Genomic DNA, 17,339 nt, shown 5'->3' with positions numbered 1-17,339 from the left:
GGAAGGAGGAGGAGGGAACCACCCCCCCGCCCCCACAGTCCTTTCTTCATTATCAAGGAACACAACCACCATAACAGCAGAAGCGTATCTGAGCTGTTGTTCAAGAAAGTCTTTTTGAGAGAGTTTTTTCCCTTCTCCTGTTAAAGGTAAGCTGGGAAGTGAAAAATCTCAGAGTGGATAGCTGTAAATGCAAGTCTTTATCTGCTGGCTGGCAGCTGCCTTCCCAGGGAGAGCAGGAGATAGACGCCCTAAACTTCCTGATGATATTTCAAATGGCTTTCGAGTCCTTTAGGAAGCCAATCCTGGGTTGTGGGAGACACATCTCAAGGGTTCAGAGAAAGAATTCACAGCTGTAAGCCCTTTTTGTAAATGCCCTAAGAAACAGCAGTCAGGGCCCATGTCAGATGTTGGCTATGTATGTACTCAATTGTGTCTGACTCTTTGTGACCCCCAACTGTAGCCTGCCAGGCTCCTCTGTCCAAGATATTCTCCAACAAGAATACTGGAGTGGGTAGCCATTTCCTCCTTCAGGGGATCTTCCCTACCGAGGGATCGAACCCACTTCTGCATTGCAGGCAGATTCTTAACCACTGAGCCACCAGGGAAGCCCCAGGTGTTGGCTACAATAAATAGTAAATCCTCTGGGAAGCCTTAAGCCTCCTCAGATAGGCACTTCAGGGGAGCTGGGGATACCCAGGGATGAGGCCTGGGTAGTCAGAAACTGCTTCTGTTTGTACAGGTCTTGTACTGTGGCAGGCAAAATCATATGTGCTGAAGAGGAACTCAAAAGCCTCTTGATGAAAGTGAAAAAGGAGAGTGAAAAAGTTGGCTTAAAGCTCAACATTCAGAAAACGAAGATCATGGCATCTGGTCCCACCACTTCATGGCAAGTAGATGGGGAAACAGTGGAAACAGTGTCAGACTTTATTTTTCTGGGCTCCAAAATCACTACAGATGGTGACTGCAGCCATGAAATTAAAAGACGCTTACTCCTTGGAAGGAAAGTTATGACCAACCTAGATAGCATATTCAAAAGCAGAGACATTACTTTGCCAACAAAGGTTCGTCTAGTCAAGGCTATGGTTTTTCCTGTGGTCATGTATGGATGTGAGAGTTGGACTGTGAAGAAAGCTGAGCACTGAAGAATTGATGCTTTAGAACTGTGGTGTTGGAGAAGACTCTTGAGAGTCCCTTGGACTGCTAGGAGATCCAACCAGTCCATTCTGAAGGAGACCAGCCCTGGGATTTCTTTGGAAAGAATGATGCTAAAGCTGAAACTCCAGTACTTTGGCCACCTCATGTGAAGACTTGACTCATTGGAAAAGACTCTGATGCTGGGAGGGATTGGGGGCAGGAGGAGAAGGGGATGACAGAGGATGAGATGGCTGGATGACATCACTGACTCGATGGACATGAGTCTGAGTGAACTCCAGGAGCTGGTGATGGACAGGGAGGCCTGGCGTGCTGCGATTCATGGGGTCGCAAAGAGTCGGACACGACTGAGCGACTGATCTGATCTGAGAGTCTGTGGTTTTCTAGGCCAAGGCCTGGTGGAGAGGAAGGCTCAAAGTGGCAAGGCTGGAGTTCGCTCCGGCAGGGAATCTTTGTCACTCTCCATCAGCAGGGTCACATCAGTCGCTAATGTTTAACTGAATGAAGTAAACTTGCAAGCTGTTTTCTGGCCTTTTTTCCAGCCGAGGTGACTCTCTTCTGAACTCAGAGCATCTATTGCTAGACCAAGTGGGTTTCAGGGAAGAGTGTTCATAGGCAAAATGTGGGCTGTGGGAGGAAGGGTGTTTGCCTTTCTTCTCATTGTTTGGTGGTGAGGGAAGAGGGAAGTCCTGTGGGCAGCCAGAAGTTAGCATCGTCCCCCTGATCCGGGGTCCTTATCCGGGTAGCAGAGCTCAGCTGCACTGGCTTCATCCTGAGGAGGAGCTAGGACTCTGCTCTGCACAGTGTTGGACTGCTTTCCCTTCGTCTCTGCTTCCCTCTGCCCTGGTTAGTAACTGCATGAAGCTGCCCTTGGGAACTCAGGGAAGGCCTAGGAGACTAAAGCATTTTTCTTTAAACATAAACAGGGACCCAGAAAGGCTTTTGTAGCCAGGAGCCACCCTGCCCCCTCCCTCCAGGGTCCTGCTGGATTTCAGCTGCACGAATAGTTGGACATATCTGTGAATATACTAAAAACCACTGATTGGTACACTCTAAATGGCTGAATTGTTTCGCGTGTAAGTTGCATCTCAAACACAGCTGTTAGCAAAAAGAGAATCATGTGACTAGTTATTTCAATTAAAGACTCAAATGTTATTTAGAACCTCCGTGGCCCACACGCTGACTTAGTTCAGGGTGGGCTTCCGTCTTCATGAGGAAAAGCAGTGAAATGGAGCCGCGGGGCGGCGATTTGGGGCGGAGGGACGGACCCCAGGCCGGGCCCTGGGTCCTGGGCGCCTCGGGCGAGCGCCCGCCCCTCCTCCGACCTGAGTCACGGCCGAGGCCCCACGCGGCGGGGATGCGGCGCTGAGCGCGGGCTCGGGACGCCAGGCCGCAGGCGCGCTCTCCTCGTGGGGCCCGCAGGCCCGCTGTGCCCGGCCCGCCTCCCGGGCTCCCAACCTCTCGGCCGGCGGCGGCGCCGCGGAACCCGAGCTGGAGCCGCGCGCCCCGCCCGCCCTCCATGGCGTTCACCCGGAAGAGGCAGCGCGAGCAGCAGCTGCAGCTCTACTCCAGGGAGAGGTGAGCGCCCGCCGGGGAGCGCAGAGGCCGGGCCGCCGCCGGGACCGCGGAGCAGGAGCGGGTGCCGGGCCGGGCCCATCCCGCGCCGGAACCCCAAGCCCGGGCGGCCACGCGGGTCCCGCCGCCGCGGCCCGGCTCACCCGGAAGGGGTCAGGGGTCGGAGGGTGGGTGGGAGCGGGGTGTAAGCGGGCTCGGCGGGCCCTCTTCCCCCGGTCCCGGGCATCGGATCTCCGCACTCGGTCCCGGGCTGTTCGCTCGGGCGACACCGCGCGGGTTGGCGACCACCCGCCCGCGGGGCAGACGCAGGTGCTCCCATCCCAAGTTCAGCCCCAAAGCATATGCCCGGGCCGCTCTCTGCCCTCCTGGGCCGGGAGAGAGCCTCAAAGAGCGGCCTTATTCAGAGAAAAGCCGGCGTCCAGCTCCCCCGCGCCCCAGACGTCCTCCGCCGAGCAGTGGACCTTCTTATGAGTGCTTGTGAAAGCGCATCCCGGGGGGATTCGGGGTCCCGCGGGCGGAGGCTGAAATGGTCTCAGAGCAGTTAGGATTCAGAGTTTCTGATCCTCGGTTTCTCCAAGGGAAGCCCTTTATAAGCTCACTTCTGCTGTAAGCCAGTTTCCAGTGTATTTCGTGTGACGGAAACAGCTTGCTGGTCCCAGGTGCCGACAGAAACTGGGAATGAATCGTTTTACACGTATTTTGGTCGTGGAGCCGTAAGTGCTGCCAGCTTGTCACGTTGTGTGATCAGTGGAGACCCACAAAACAGATTATACATGAAATACAAGTGCAGGCGTTAAGGGTTACCTGTTCTTGCAGCATCCATGCTTCTTTTTCTAGAGATTGACTGGACCCGGTGCAACCATTCACACCTCTTTCCAATTGCTAATTTCCACCCGCCTCTGCCAGGGTGTCCGGAGGCTGAAATTCTATTTTCCACTGTAGGGAAGAAGACATACCAAACGCTGTATCTTGGATGGGGCTTCCAAGAACGATTTTGGTGGCATCATTAGGTTTTATCCACAGAAAGGCTTGTTTATTGAATAATAATAACTGGATCCTCAATAAAGGAACTCACTCTCATAAGAGGCTGTTCTGACTTCCCCTTTGAATGCTTGTTTCATGTGGCGACAGCTTGAATAGTTTCTTTGTTCAGTGCCAACCACATTAAGACTGGGTATTCTGTATTAAATAGATGAATGTTCAAATTTACATTGTAAGAACTTTGAAACACTTGAATTGCCATCGTGTTCTATGATCTAAGAGTCATTTGTAACAATTCCAGGGGCCTCTTTGATATACAGGGAAACCTGTTTTCTGCCAGTTACTTCCATGGCAGTAATTTGTGTTTAATTTGGTTAGCTGGTACAGCTCTGCAGTATCACACAAATCTTTAAAGTCTGCACTGGCATTTCTCTGTATAATCCGCTTTGTTGCTATCCATTGATCACGCAGCATGACAGGTTAGCTGCGCTCTCTGTAGCTTGAACAACCAAAATACTTATTATTCATTAGTCAGGAGGTGGCAACTGTTCTTGAGCATCGGTAATGTGAAAAAGTCAGTGCTATAGTTTTTTCACTTGCCTCTTACTTACCGACTACCTAAATTCTCTAGTGCTCTGCTCTGTGGCTTTGCAACCTTGGGTTGATGGGCACACTAACCAGGATGGTTTCTTAGAATAGCAGTTTGAAGGACAGGAATATCTCACAATCAAGCAGTCTCTTTCTAAATCTTGGAATTCTTTCTGAAAGACAAGAGTGTTTTAAACCAGCTTTATTGAACTACTGATTTACTTGTGGCTGCACAGATTTTCTTAGCTTATCTCTTTGTAGCAATAAACACCATTTAGCAAGATGATTGATAGAGGTCATTGACTTGGACACACCCAAGAGAACTGCTACTTTCCTTGGAGCTGTTTCAGAGATCACCCCTGAAAAGTCCTCACTCTTCAGAGCTGCGATTTCATGGGTCCCTCTGATGCTGCTTAAGAGAGTTTAGGTTGCTGCTATTCAGCTACTCAATAATGACCCGGAAAGGGGAAACTTGAAGTTAGCTTTTATTTCTCTTAGTATAAAGTTAATGCTGATACTTTTAGAGAAAGTGGTATTTCTACAAAAGTAGAAGCAGAGAGGCAGTTGGGAAATTCTTAGATTGGTGGCTTAGACCAATGTGATGGCAGAAGAAATGGAGAAAAGTGGATGGATTTTAGATGTTTTTAGGAGGGAGAATCGATAAGCCTCGTTGGGATGGACTGCATGTGAGAGGTAACAGAGGGAGAATTCTATCTTAGAGTTGTCTGATAAAATACAGGACGCCCAGTTAAATTCGAATTTCAGGTGAACAGTGAAAAATCTTCCAGTATGTCGCATGTGATATGTGGTACATACTTGTACGAAAAAATTTTTGTAACTTATCTGAAGTTCCAACTTAACTGTTGTCCTGTATTTTTACTTGCTAAACAGCAGTCCCACTCTCAGGTTTCTGGTTTAAACAGCGGTAGAGTGGTATCAATTATTGATGATGCTTTAAAGTAAAGCTTTGGGTAGTTTTCACTATTAGAAAACAAAGAGCTAATTGGCTATTCAAACTAAATACTCTGTTCTTCTGGTTAAGACTTAGATGGAAGAAACCATATTGATCTCACTGGTGTTCTGAAATGTCCTTTGCATGTGTTAATGAAGATAAATGTAAAAATCTAAAGACAGTTCACATGTCTTGGAATTGTTGGGAATGGTAGATGTGTATAGTGGGTTAACATACGAGGGAATTCTACAAACTACCACTATTTAGATATTTCTATTTCAGGATTTCAGTTCAGTTCAGTTGCTCAGTTGTGTCCGACTCTTTGCAATCCCATGAACCACAGCATGCCAGGCCTCCCTGTCCATCGCCAACTCCCAGAGTTCACTCAAACTCATGTCCATCCAGTTGGTCATGCCATCCAACCATCTCATCCTCTGTCGTCCCCTTCTCCTCCTGCCCTCAATCTTTCCCAGCATCAGGGTCTTTTCAAATGAGTCGGCTCTTCGCATCAGGTGGCCAAAGTATTGGAGTAGCAGTTTTAGCATCAGTCCTTCCAATGAACACCCAGGACTGATCTCCTTTAGGATGGAGTAAGCTAATTGTTACATATTTTTTATCTTCAGGTCTAGGAGTGGTGTGGTGGGACCACAGCTATTTTCTTTTAAGGTGATAGAGAAATTGAGACAGTTGAGGCTTGTCCCTACTGGGAGAGAGTCAGTTTTCTGTCTACAGTTTCAGAACAAATTACTTAGCTGTGGCTTGAAAGCTGTCCTTCCAGGCTAAAACATGACGATCATGAATACTATATTGGGCTCACAAATTACATTCATCATTTTACAGGCATATCTCAGATTTCAGCTTTGCTTCAAACATTCTATCTGTGCATAATTCTCTTGGTTATGCTGATGTTAAATTTCTTGCCTGATATAAAATCTGTTACTTAATATGTTTGTCAGTGTGTCTGTATTTGTTATACTAAAAATAATTGCTGAGAGGGAAAACTGATTTGTTATAGTCTGGTTTAATCATTCGTTTTAAAGACTGTTCATCCTGTTCCTTTCATACCTCTGTGGAGTTTGCCAGGTGTCGAAAATAAACTCAGAATCAGCACTCAATTAGCCGCCAGGAACACTGATGGGCTGAGAGAAATTGACATAACTATGATGTAAAGAAATAGGATTTATTTTTCTTACATAACCAAAAAACAGAGTAAAAATAAATGTTGCAAATTTTTTGGTTAACTTAAAATTTACATTGGCTTTACTGGAAATACCTGTCACCTTATTCCCTTCTTACTGTCTCAATTTCACTTCTTCCAAAGTGGCTACCATTTAAAAAGACACCAGAATCTACACACAAATGGATTTTGAGTGTGTTTGCTGTATGGTTTTTTAAATGATGTAAAATGGAAATGATCATTTAATGAATTCATTGCTTTTTTTCCCCTAAATACTGTTGTGGTATCATTTTTTACTCATCAGATATTTAACATTTCCAACTTCAGATTTTCCAACTTCAGAAGATTTTTAAATTATCTTCTTTTAATTTGTTAATCTGTGCTCAGTGAATAAGGTCTGTATAATAGTTTGAAATTTTGTATTGTAACAATATGTAGTCAGTTTTCACAAATATTCAATAGGATGTTGAAGATAGATTTATATTAATATTGTTACAATATCCTGTATATGTATTAACATTAAGCTTATTAATTGTTTAGATCTTTTATTTCCTTAATGAATTATTTTTCTGATTGAGAGAGGGTTCATGATGCTAAGTTCATTTTGTATTTCTATCAACTTCACTGTAACTATTTTCAGGGTATGTTATTAAGTCTACTTAACCTTAGAATTGATGTCTTAGCAAATTAAGTTTTTCATCAACATACAATGAACTCCATCTAGTAATAATTTTTTTATATTTTGTCTGCTATTAATATAGCTATATTTTCTTTGGGTTGTTTGCATTATATATGTTTTCATTCTTTTACTTTCAACTTTTCTTATCCTTAGATTTTAAGCTTATTTCTTGTAGTTTGTAGTTGAACTTTTTATTCTTTCTGATATTTCTTCACAGATTGGCCCACTTATATTTGTTAATATTGCAGATATATTTGGAATCATTTTTACTTTTTTATCTTATTTTTTCCTTTTCTTGGATTAACTAGCAAGATCCCTTTGTTCCCTTTCATTTTTCCTGAAGAATGTGGAAGTTATATATTCTGTTTCTGGTTTTTCTAGTGCTTTTCCTTGAAATTTTAACATTTATGTTTACCTTAAGGTCTGCCAAAGCCTTTGACTGTGTGGATCACAATAAACTGTGGAAAATTCTGAAAGAGATGGGAATACCAGACCACCTGACCTGCCTCTTGAGAAATCTGTTTGCAGGTCAGGAAGCAACAGTGAGAACTGGACATGGAACAACAGACTGGTTCCAAATAGGAAAAGGAGTACGTCAAGGCTGTATATCGTCACCCTGCTTATTTAACTTACATGCAGAGTACATCATGAGAAACGCTGGGCTGGAAGAAGCACAAGCTGGAATCAAGATTTCTGGGAGAAATATCAATAACCTCAGATATGCAGATAACACCGCCCTTATGGCAGAAAGTAAAGAGGAACTAAAAAGCCTCTTGATGAAAGTGAAAGAGGAGAGTGAAAAAGCTGGCTTAAAGCTCAACATTCAGAAAACTAAGGTCACTGAGTGACTGAACTGAACTAAGGTCTGAGGCCAATCATTCTCTTTACCCTCCTTCCTAACAATATAAGGACCTTGGGACACTTAGCTCCTTTTGTCCCATTTTAAATTATAGTCTGCTATTGTCCAGTATTTGCAATCTATATTTTAATCAGACAGTATCATTGTCTCGTTAATACATGTATAGTTTACATGCATATCTTTCATTGTCTTGGCATTCCTTCTTGCATGTGTCTTCCCTATAGAATTTTCTCTCTCCTGAAGAATGTCCTTGAGGAGTTCCCCTGATGATGGGGGTCTGATGATAGTAAAGTATGTTTGTTTTTGTCTGCCTGAACATGTCCCTATATGGCCCTTGTTTTGAAAATCAATTTTGCTGCTTGTTTAATTCTCTCAGCATTTTGAAGATTCTGTAATATGCATGCGACTTATTGGAGCAACATTGGATGGGGGAGAGAAGACCCAACAAAGTACAGATAGATCAGTAACCTGTGTGCCCTGCCCTCTGGGTGTGGCTCTTAGCCCCCAACAGGGTCAGGCTTCACACTTCAGGAGGAGCCTGGGCCCCGTGGGGTGATCGAGGGCCAGGATACAGAGGTGTTGTTATGCTGTGATGGAGCCTTGCTCTCCAGGTCCCATGCAACTTTAGTGCCATGGGTTGGCCTGGCCCCTCCCCTGGCTTGCTCAGGGGCTATCTCAGCCTGGAACTTGAGTCTGCATGACACAGTGGATGAGGCAGGTTCTGTGTATCTGTAAACATGGTTAGGGGCTTGCCAGCACTTTCTCTGGCATGATTAAGACACTGGGGTCCAAGCCTTGTTGACCCAGACTGTTGCCATAACACAAGACTGAACAGGTTTCCATGGAGCTTTGTAGGGGGCCACCTTCTATTTGGGGAGATGAGCCTGCAACACACCCCTGTTGTTCAAGTCTCATTGTTAGGAATCTGCCCTTTCTCTGGCTGCTTGTAAGGTCTTTTCTTTGTACTGTTTTGCTGTTTGTCTGCATAGACGCTTCCTTCGGTTCATCTCTGCTAGTTGGGGCTCCTCAAGCTGAAATAGTTTTGGAAAATTTGTAGCTAGATCTTCAGCTCAGCTCCTTAAGCCCCTGATCTCTCATAACAACTGTTTCATATGTATCTTGATTTTTCTGTGTTGCATGTAGTTTATTTAAATCCATCTTACCACTTACTTTTTCACTAGTTGCCTAATTTGCACTAAGGTTTTAATTTCACTTTCTTTTTTTTTTTTTTTTTCCTGTTTTTGGCTTCCCCGCGTGGCTTATGGGATCTTAGTTCCCCAACCAGTGGTTGAACTCAGGCCCTTCCTTGGCAGTAAAAGTGCCGAGTCCTAACCACTGGACACCCAAGGAATTAACTAATTTCACTTACTATATTTTTAAATTCCTAATTTCATTTGGTTCACTTACAGCTGCCTTGATCATTTTTTTATAAAAGTCTGATCTTTTGTGTTTTTGATGTCCTATTTCTTTAATTCTTGTAATGATCAGGCTTCCCCTGGTGGCTCAGATGGTAAAGTGACGTGAAGTCGCTCAGTCGTATCCGACTCTCTGCGACCCCATGGACTGTAGCCTACCGGGCTCCTTGGTCCATAGGATTTTCCAGGCAAGAGTACTGGAGTAGGTTGCCATTTCCTTCTCCAGGGGATCTTCCCCACCCAGGGATTGAACCCGGATCTCCTGCATTGTAGGCAGACGCTTTACTGTCTGAGCTACCAGGGAAGCCCGTCAGATGGTAAAGAATCTGCCTATAATGCAGGAGACCCAGGTTCAATCCCTGGCTTGGAAAGTTCCTCTGGAGAAGGAAATGGCAACCCACTCCAGTATTCTTGCCTAGGAAACTCCATGAAGAGAGGAGCCTGGTGGGCTACAGTTCGTGGGGTTGCAGAGTCAGACACGACTGAGAAACTAAGCACTATTCTTGTAATGAACAGATGCAGAAAATAAATTAACTGTAGACTTTACAGGTTTGACTAGTGGTCTGCTGCTTGTACTGACCTTCATTTAGTCATTTTACTTCTTCATTTGTTTAATGGTTTTCAATGGTGGCCTCTTTGAATTTATTCTTGGAGATCTCGGTTTAATGAGTGTTTTTCCAGAAAGTGTTTGCATGTGTATGTGCCTGGGATTGGGGGAGACAGAACTGGTCTTGTTTGCTCTGAGTGTTACTGGGCTAAGTAGATAGTGTGAATTCTAACCCTAATACGTGTTAAGGCAGGCTTGTAGTCTCAGGCTGTAAAGGAGACTTACTATGTCCCCTGCCCGGGGCCAAGGTCCTGCAGTATCCCTCTGGGAAGATACGGTGGGTGGTTTTTTATTTTCACCCTCAGTTCAGTCGCTCAGTCGTGTCCAACTCTTTGCGACCCCATGAACTGCAGCACGCCAGGCTTCCCTGTCCAGGCTCCCTACTATCTCCAGATCTTGTTCAAACTCATGTCCATCAAGTCGGTGATGCCATCCAACCATCTCATCCTCTCTCATCCCCTTCTCCTCCTGCCTTCAATCTTTCCCAGCATCAGGGTCTTTTCAAATGAGTTAATTCTTCGCATCAGATGGACAAAGTATTGGAGTTTCAGCTTCAGTATCAATCCTTCCAATGAATATGAATAGGGTTGCCTGGTTTGCTCTCCTTGCAGTCTAAGGGACTCTCAACAGCCTTCTCCAAAATAACAGTTCAAAAGCATCAATTCTTCAGCGCTCAAGTTTCTTTATGATCCAACTCTCACATCCATACATGACCACTGGAAAAACCATAGCCTTGACTAGATGGACCTTTGTTGGCCAAGTAATGTCTCTGCTTTTTAATATGCTGTCTAGGTTGGTCATTGGAGAAGGCGATGGCACCCCACTCCAGTACTCTTGCCTGGAAAATCCCATGGATGGAGGAGCCTGGTAGGCTACAGTCCATGGGGTTGCTAAGAGTCGGACACGACTGAGCGACTTCACTTTCACTTTTCACTTTCATGCATTGGAGAAGGAAATGGCATCCCACTCCAGTATTCTTGCCTGGAGAATTCCAGGGACGGGGAGCCTGGTGGGCTGCTGTCTATGGGGTTGCACAGAGTCGGACACGACTGAAGTGACGTAGCAGCAGCAGCAGGTTGGTCATAGCTGTTCTTCCAGGGGGTAAGCGTCTTTTAATTTCATGGCTGCAATCACCATCTGCAGTGATTTTGGAGCCCCCAAAAATAAAGTCTCGCACTGTTTTCATGGCAAATAGATAGGGAAACAATTGAGTGATGGGACCGGATGCCATGATCTTAATTTTTTGAATGTTGAGTTTTAAGCCAGGTTTTTCACTCTCTTTCACTTTCATCAAGAGACGTTTTTGTTCTTCATTTCTTCCATAAGGGTGGCATCATCTGTGTATCTGAGGTTATTGATATTTCTTCTGGCAGTCTTGATTCCAGCTTGTGTTCCGTCGAGCACGGCATTTTGCATGATATACTCTGCATATAAGTTAAATAAGCAGGGTGACAATATACAGCCTTGACGTACTCCTTTCCCAATTTGGAACCAGTCTGTTGTTCCGTGTCTGGTTCTAACTGTTGCTTCTTGACCTGCATACAGATTTCTCAGGAGGCAGGTAAGGTGGTCTGGTATTCCCATTTCTTGAAGAATTTTCCACAGCTGGTTGTGATCTACACAGTCAAAGGCTTTCACGTAATCAATAAAACAGATGTTTTTCTGGTATTCTCTTGCTTTTTCTGTGATCTAACGGATGTTCACCCCTAGAGGCTGTTACTTTAGGGACCCTAGCTTTTTCTGCTCCTTCCCTCTCCCCATCTCAGTTCCCTCCTGAATTCAGGCTCTGCTGCTCAGACAGTTGGGAAAAGCCTCCTCCAGTGCCTTGCTGACTTCTTGGTTTCTCTCTTCCAAGACCTTCCCTTACTTTTCCATCACCTCAGCCAAGCATGTGAAGTTTTCAGTAATCCAGCAGTTTTAGAGGCTCTGTATTGAGATTGTTTCTTTGGAAATTTAATCTGCCATGATGCCCAAAATGGAATTCCTGCTGATTCTTTAAACTCAAGTTTATTTAATTAATCTATAAACCCACTGGTACTTCCCTGGTGGCTCAGACACTGGTTAAGAAAGGACTTTTGAGGTCATCTAAGCTGTGGCTCCCTACCCCTCACTTTATAGTTGGAGGCCTGAGAAAGCAAAGTGGTTTGACCAAGAGTCCAGTAGCCAAGACATGGCTGTGCTGAGCCTAAAACAAATGTCCTCTGATCCAGCCCGGCCCCGTTTCCACTGCAGCATGCTGCTCCTGTTTTACATCCTGGGTCAGTGCTTGTTTTTATCGTATCTTTGACATTTAGAACAATTCAGGAATGCTCCAAGCCTGGTTCATGGAGACTTAGTACCTTGTTACACTAAGTGTGGTCTTTGGCTCTCCCGTCAGCTCTGTCTGGGAGCCTATTAGCAAATGCAGAATCTCAGGCTCCTATCAGATCTTCTGCATCAGAATCTGCATGTTAACAAGATCCCCGGGTAATTAAAGCATGAGAAGCCCTGCTGGAGATAACAGTAATCAAGCATTCATCTGGATTTCCTGTTGTTTGTTCCTTCAAACTGTCTCTACCTTTATCTTCTCGATGGTGTAGAGAACCCTCCTGGAAGCCTGCTCCCAGGGCTGTGACTCTTGGTGAAGAAACTGAAAGACCTTGAGAAACACAGGTTTAGTGCTCATTCTAGATTAGACAGATTATTTATAAACCGAAGAGGAAGTTGTCACCCATCTGCAGCATAAACTCCCTGTGAAGTCATCTAATGCTAATCTAATCTCTTTTGACAGGGTTCTGACTGGTGGGTTGGGAAAATGGAGTAGATTCGGTTCAGCTGAATTTTGGCAGAGAGTAAGCTTTCGTTTTGTGTTAATAGCAGAATTGGGAAAGGAGAAATTGACGTTCATAGAGTTAGGTGGAGTAAGATTCATTTTTTCAGAGGTTGCTGTCAAATGTACATTATTGGGGGCACATTTCTAACAGTGGGTCACAGAACTGTGTTCTCATCCTTGTCCGTTCAACGTTTTCTTCATTTCATTCCTTTCATTCATTTCATTCCCTGCAGTGGAATCACAGAGCCCTAACCACTGGATCACCAGGGAGTTCCCCTTAATTTCATATTTTGTTTCAGAGGCCATTTTAAGACATGCTCAAGTTAGTTAAACCAGCTCTCCAGGTAGGTAGTGGAGTCCCTACAGTCTGGCTAAATCCAAGGATCGTGTTGAGGTATTCAGAGTAAAGATGGAAATAGAGGACAGCCGGCTGTGAACACACTCCTAACGTGAGCTGGCACATTTTCCCTTCTCTCAATCTCCTCAGCATCTCCAGCCTAGAAAATCGACTGACTGGCAAAATCTTTGGGCTCCATTCTAAACACTGTTGGTCAGTGGAGTGTTGAACAATCATTGAGCAGCTGTGAATGCAGCCTAGCTCTGAGGGCTGCCCGCAGTGAACTTGTTTACATTGTTGGTTAAGTGTTGAGCAGGATGCTTTATGAGGATGGGCCAGAATCTTTCTCAGGAAAGTTCAGTTGCCGAATGAGTCAATTTATCTACAGAAAATGCCACTACAGCTCTGTAAACATGGATTGAACTAAGGAATACCCAGGAGCAGGACCCAGGGTCTCCTAAAGAAAGAATTTATAGTCTGTTATACTGATATAACACTATGGCTGAGATCATAAAATTATAAAAGGGTTTTTAGGTTCTCTTAAAGCGTGGAAACTTTTACTCCATGGAATGCAGTTTGAAAATCATTGTTCAAAAACACAGTGTAAATTTATGGTAATAATTTTTACATACAAAAATTCTCAAGCAGGTATAATTGAACATTTCAGTACAAAGGAAATAACTCTGAAAGGTTTCTTAATCCTTTAATTTTGAATAATGCGATTGAGTTATATTCCTTCATTATGTGTTTTACATTTCTTACAAAATAGGCATATTGGTACATTAAGGAGGATATAAATTATTCACCAAAATAATGCCTTTAGTTCTATAGTACCTGATGTGATTATTTTGGCCAAAAAACCCACATACTTCAACAAAATAAAAAAAAAAATTTAAAAACCCTTTTATAAAAAAAAGCACCTAAGATTTACTATTTTTTTACTTAAGTATTTACAGTTTTAAGTCACAGTATAGTAGTATTAAGTATGTTCACGTGTTGGGTGGCAAATCTCTAGAACTTTCAGTTCAGTTCAGTCGCTCAGTCGTGTCTGACTCTTTGCAACCCCATGAATCGCAGCACGCCAGGCCTCCCTGTCCATCACCAACTCCCGGAGTTCACCCAAACTCATATCTAGAACTTTCAAATCTTGCAAAACCGAAGCTCTGTCCTTCCCCCAGCTCCTGGCAACCATTTTGTTTTCTCTTAGTAAGAGTTTGACTGCTCTTAGATACTTAGATAAGTGGAACAATGTGGTATTTGTCTTTTTGGGACTGATCTATTTCACCTGCAGCAGTGCCTTCAGGGTTCCTGCATGTTGTAGCATGTGACAAGACTTCCTTCTTTTTTTTTAAGGCTGAAAAATATTTTACTGTATGTATATGCCTCATTTTCTTTATCCACCCATCCATCAACAGATACTTAGATTGCTTCTATCTCTTGGCTGTTGTGAATAACGCTGCAGTGAACATGGATATGCAAGTATCTCTGATACGTTTTCAGTGCTTTTGGATATGTATTCAGAAGTGTGACTGTTGGGTCATAGGGTAGTTCTGTTTTTATTTTTTAAATGTTATTGGAATATAGTTGATTTACAGTGTTGTATTAGTTTCAAGTGTACAGCTTAGTGCTTCAATTATGCATAAAGATACATTCCTTCTTTTTCAGATTCTTTTCCCATAGAGGTTACTGAGTAGAGTTCTCAGGCCCTTGTTGGTTATCTGTTTTCTATATAGTCGTGTGTATGTTAATCCCAAGCTCCTGATTTATGCCTCCCACCCAGCCTTTCCCCTTTGGTTACCATAAGCTTGTTTTAAAAATCTGAGTGTCTGTTCCTACTTTGTAAATAAGTTTATTTATATCATTTTTAAAAATTAAATTCCACATATGATTCATCTATGATATTTGTCTATCTCTTTATGACTTTCTTTGTATGATAATCTCTAGGTCTGTCCATGTTGCTGCGAATGGCATTTCATTCTTTTTTATGGCTGATTTATTTTCCACTGTATATATGTACCATATCTTCTTTATCCATTCTTCTTGTTGATGGATGTTCGGGTTGCTTCTATGTCTTGGCTGTTGTGAATAGTGCTGTGATGAACATTGGTGTGTATGTATCTTTTCAAATTATATTTCCAGGCGTGGGATTGCTGGGTCTTATGGATCACAATAAACTGGAAAATTCTTCAAGAGATGGGAATACCAGACCACCTGACCTGCCTCTTGAGAAATCTGTATGCAGGTCAGGAAGCAACAGTTAGAACTGGACATGGAACAACAGACTGGTTCCAAATAGGAAAAGGAGTACATCAAGGCTGTATATTGTCACCCTGCTTATTTAACTTATATACAGAGTACATCATGAGAAATGCTGGACTGGAAGAAACACAAGCTGGAATCAGGATTGCTGGGAGAAATATCAATAACCTCAGATATGCAGATGAAACCACCCTTATGGCAGAAAGTGAAGAGGAACTAAAAAGCCTCTTGATGAAAGTGAAAGTGGAGAATGAAAAAGCTGGCTTAAAGCTCAACATTCAGAAAACGAAGATCATGGCATCCAGTCCCATCACTTCATGGGGAATAGATGGAAAAACAGTGGAAACAATGTCAGACTTTATTTTTTTGGGCTCCAAAATCACTGCAGATGGTGACTGCAGCCATGAAATTAAAAGACGCTTACTCCTTGGAAGGAAAGTTATGACCAACCTAGATAGCATATTCAAAAGCAGAGACATTACTTTGCCAACAAAGGTCCGTCTGGTCAAGGCTGTGGTTTCTCCAGAGGTCATGTATGGATGTGAGAGTTGTACTGTGAAGAAGGCTGAGTGCCGAAGAAATGACGCTTTTGAACTGTGGTGTTGGTTCTCTTAAGTGTCCCTTGGACTGCAAGGAGATCCAACCAGTCCATTCTGAAGGAGATCAGCCCTGGGATTTCTTTGGAAGGAATGATGCTAAAGCTGAAACTCCAGTACTTTGGCCACCTCATGCGAAGACTTGACTCATTGGAAAAGACTCTGATGCTGGGAGGGATTGGGGGCAGGAGGAGAAGGGGATGACAGAGGATGAGATGGCTGGATGACATCACTGACTCGATGGATGTGAGTCTGAGTGAACTCCAGGAGTTGGTGATGGACAGGGAGGCCTGGCGTGCTGCGATTCATGGGGTCACAAAGAGTCAGACACGACTGAGCGACTGAACTAAACTGAACTGATGGTAGTTCTAGGTTTAGTTTTTCAAGGAACTTCCATACTGTTCTCCGTAGTAGTTGTACCAGTTTACGTTCCCACCAACAGTGTAGGAGGATTCCCTTTTCTCCACACTCTCTCTCCTGCATTTGTTGTCTGTAGACTTTTTGATGATGGCCATTCTGAGCCACGTGAGGTGATAACCTCATCGTGCTTTTGACTCTGGCTCTAGGCATGGAGCATTAGAAGCCAAGCCTTTTAATGAATAGGAGTCTATAAACATATCCTGGTTGCTAGAGCAATTAGATGACTTGGAAGGACTAAAGAGTAGCTAAAGAAGCAGGTGGAGAAGGAAGTGGCAATCCACTCCAGTATTCTTGGCTGGGAAATTCCACGGACAGAGGAGCTGGTACAGTCTGTGGGGTCACAAAGAGTCGGACACAACTGAGTGACTAAACGACACCAACAGAGAAGCAGGTGGTGAGAGATGCCTGAGTCTGTGGGCCTGTGAAGGAGGATAGGAGTCATCTGCCCACCAGAGGGAACCTGAATATGATAGTTCTAGCTTTAATTTTTTGAGGAACCTCTGTACTGTTTTCCATAGTAGCTACATCATTTCACAATTCCACCAGCAATTTCTCCACATCCTCCCCAATGTTTATTGTTTTGTAATAGTGTATGAGATTTTGATTTGCAGTGTCCTGATGATTAGTGATGTTCAATATCTTTTTTATACACTTTCTGGCTATTTGCATATCTTTGGACAAGTGTCTATTTAAGACCTTTGTCCATTTTTTACTTTAATTTTTGTTGAGTTGTAACAGTTCTTTCATGCACTGGAGAAGGAAATGGCAACCCACTCCAGTGTTCTTGCCTGGAGAATCCCAGGGACGGGGCAGCCTGGTGGGCTGCCGTCTATGGGGTCACACAGAGTCAGACACGACTGAAGTGACTTAGCAGCAGCAGCAGCAGCAGCAGTTCTTTATATGTTCTCAATATTAACTCGCTATGAGATG

At 43.8% G+C, this 17,339-nt stretch overlaps 1 protein-coding gene across 1 annotated transcript in view; it reads left to right on the top strand.

Moving 5' to 3' along the window:
* Positions 1 to 2,506: 2,506 nt before the first annotated feature.
* Positions 2,507 to 17,339, top strand: part of NSMAF (neutral sphingomyelinase activation associated factor) — a 65,816-nt gene continuing 50,983 nt past the window's right edge. Inside the window, exon 1 of the mRNA XM_061438792.1 lies at positions 2,507 to 2,730. Within this exon, the coding sequence (XP_061294776.1) occupies positions 2,672 to 2,730 (59 nt within the window). The 5' untranslated portion in view covers positions 2,507 to 2,671. The remainder of the gene's footprint in view (positions 2,731 to 17,339) is intronic.

Source organism: Bos javanicus, chromosome 14 (assembly GCF_032452875.1).
Source record: "Bos javanicus breed banteng chromosome 14, ARS-OSU_banteng_1.0, whole genome shotgun sequence".
Lineage (NCBI taxonomy): Eukaryota > Metazoa > Chordata > Mammalia > Artiodactyla > Bovidae > Bos > Bos javanicus.
The sequence above is the reverse complement of the archived record's forward strand: the minus strand, read 5'-3'. Positions and strand labels throughout refer to the sequence as shown.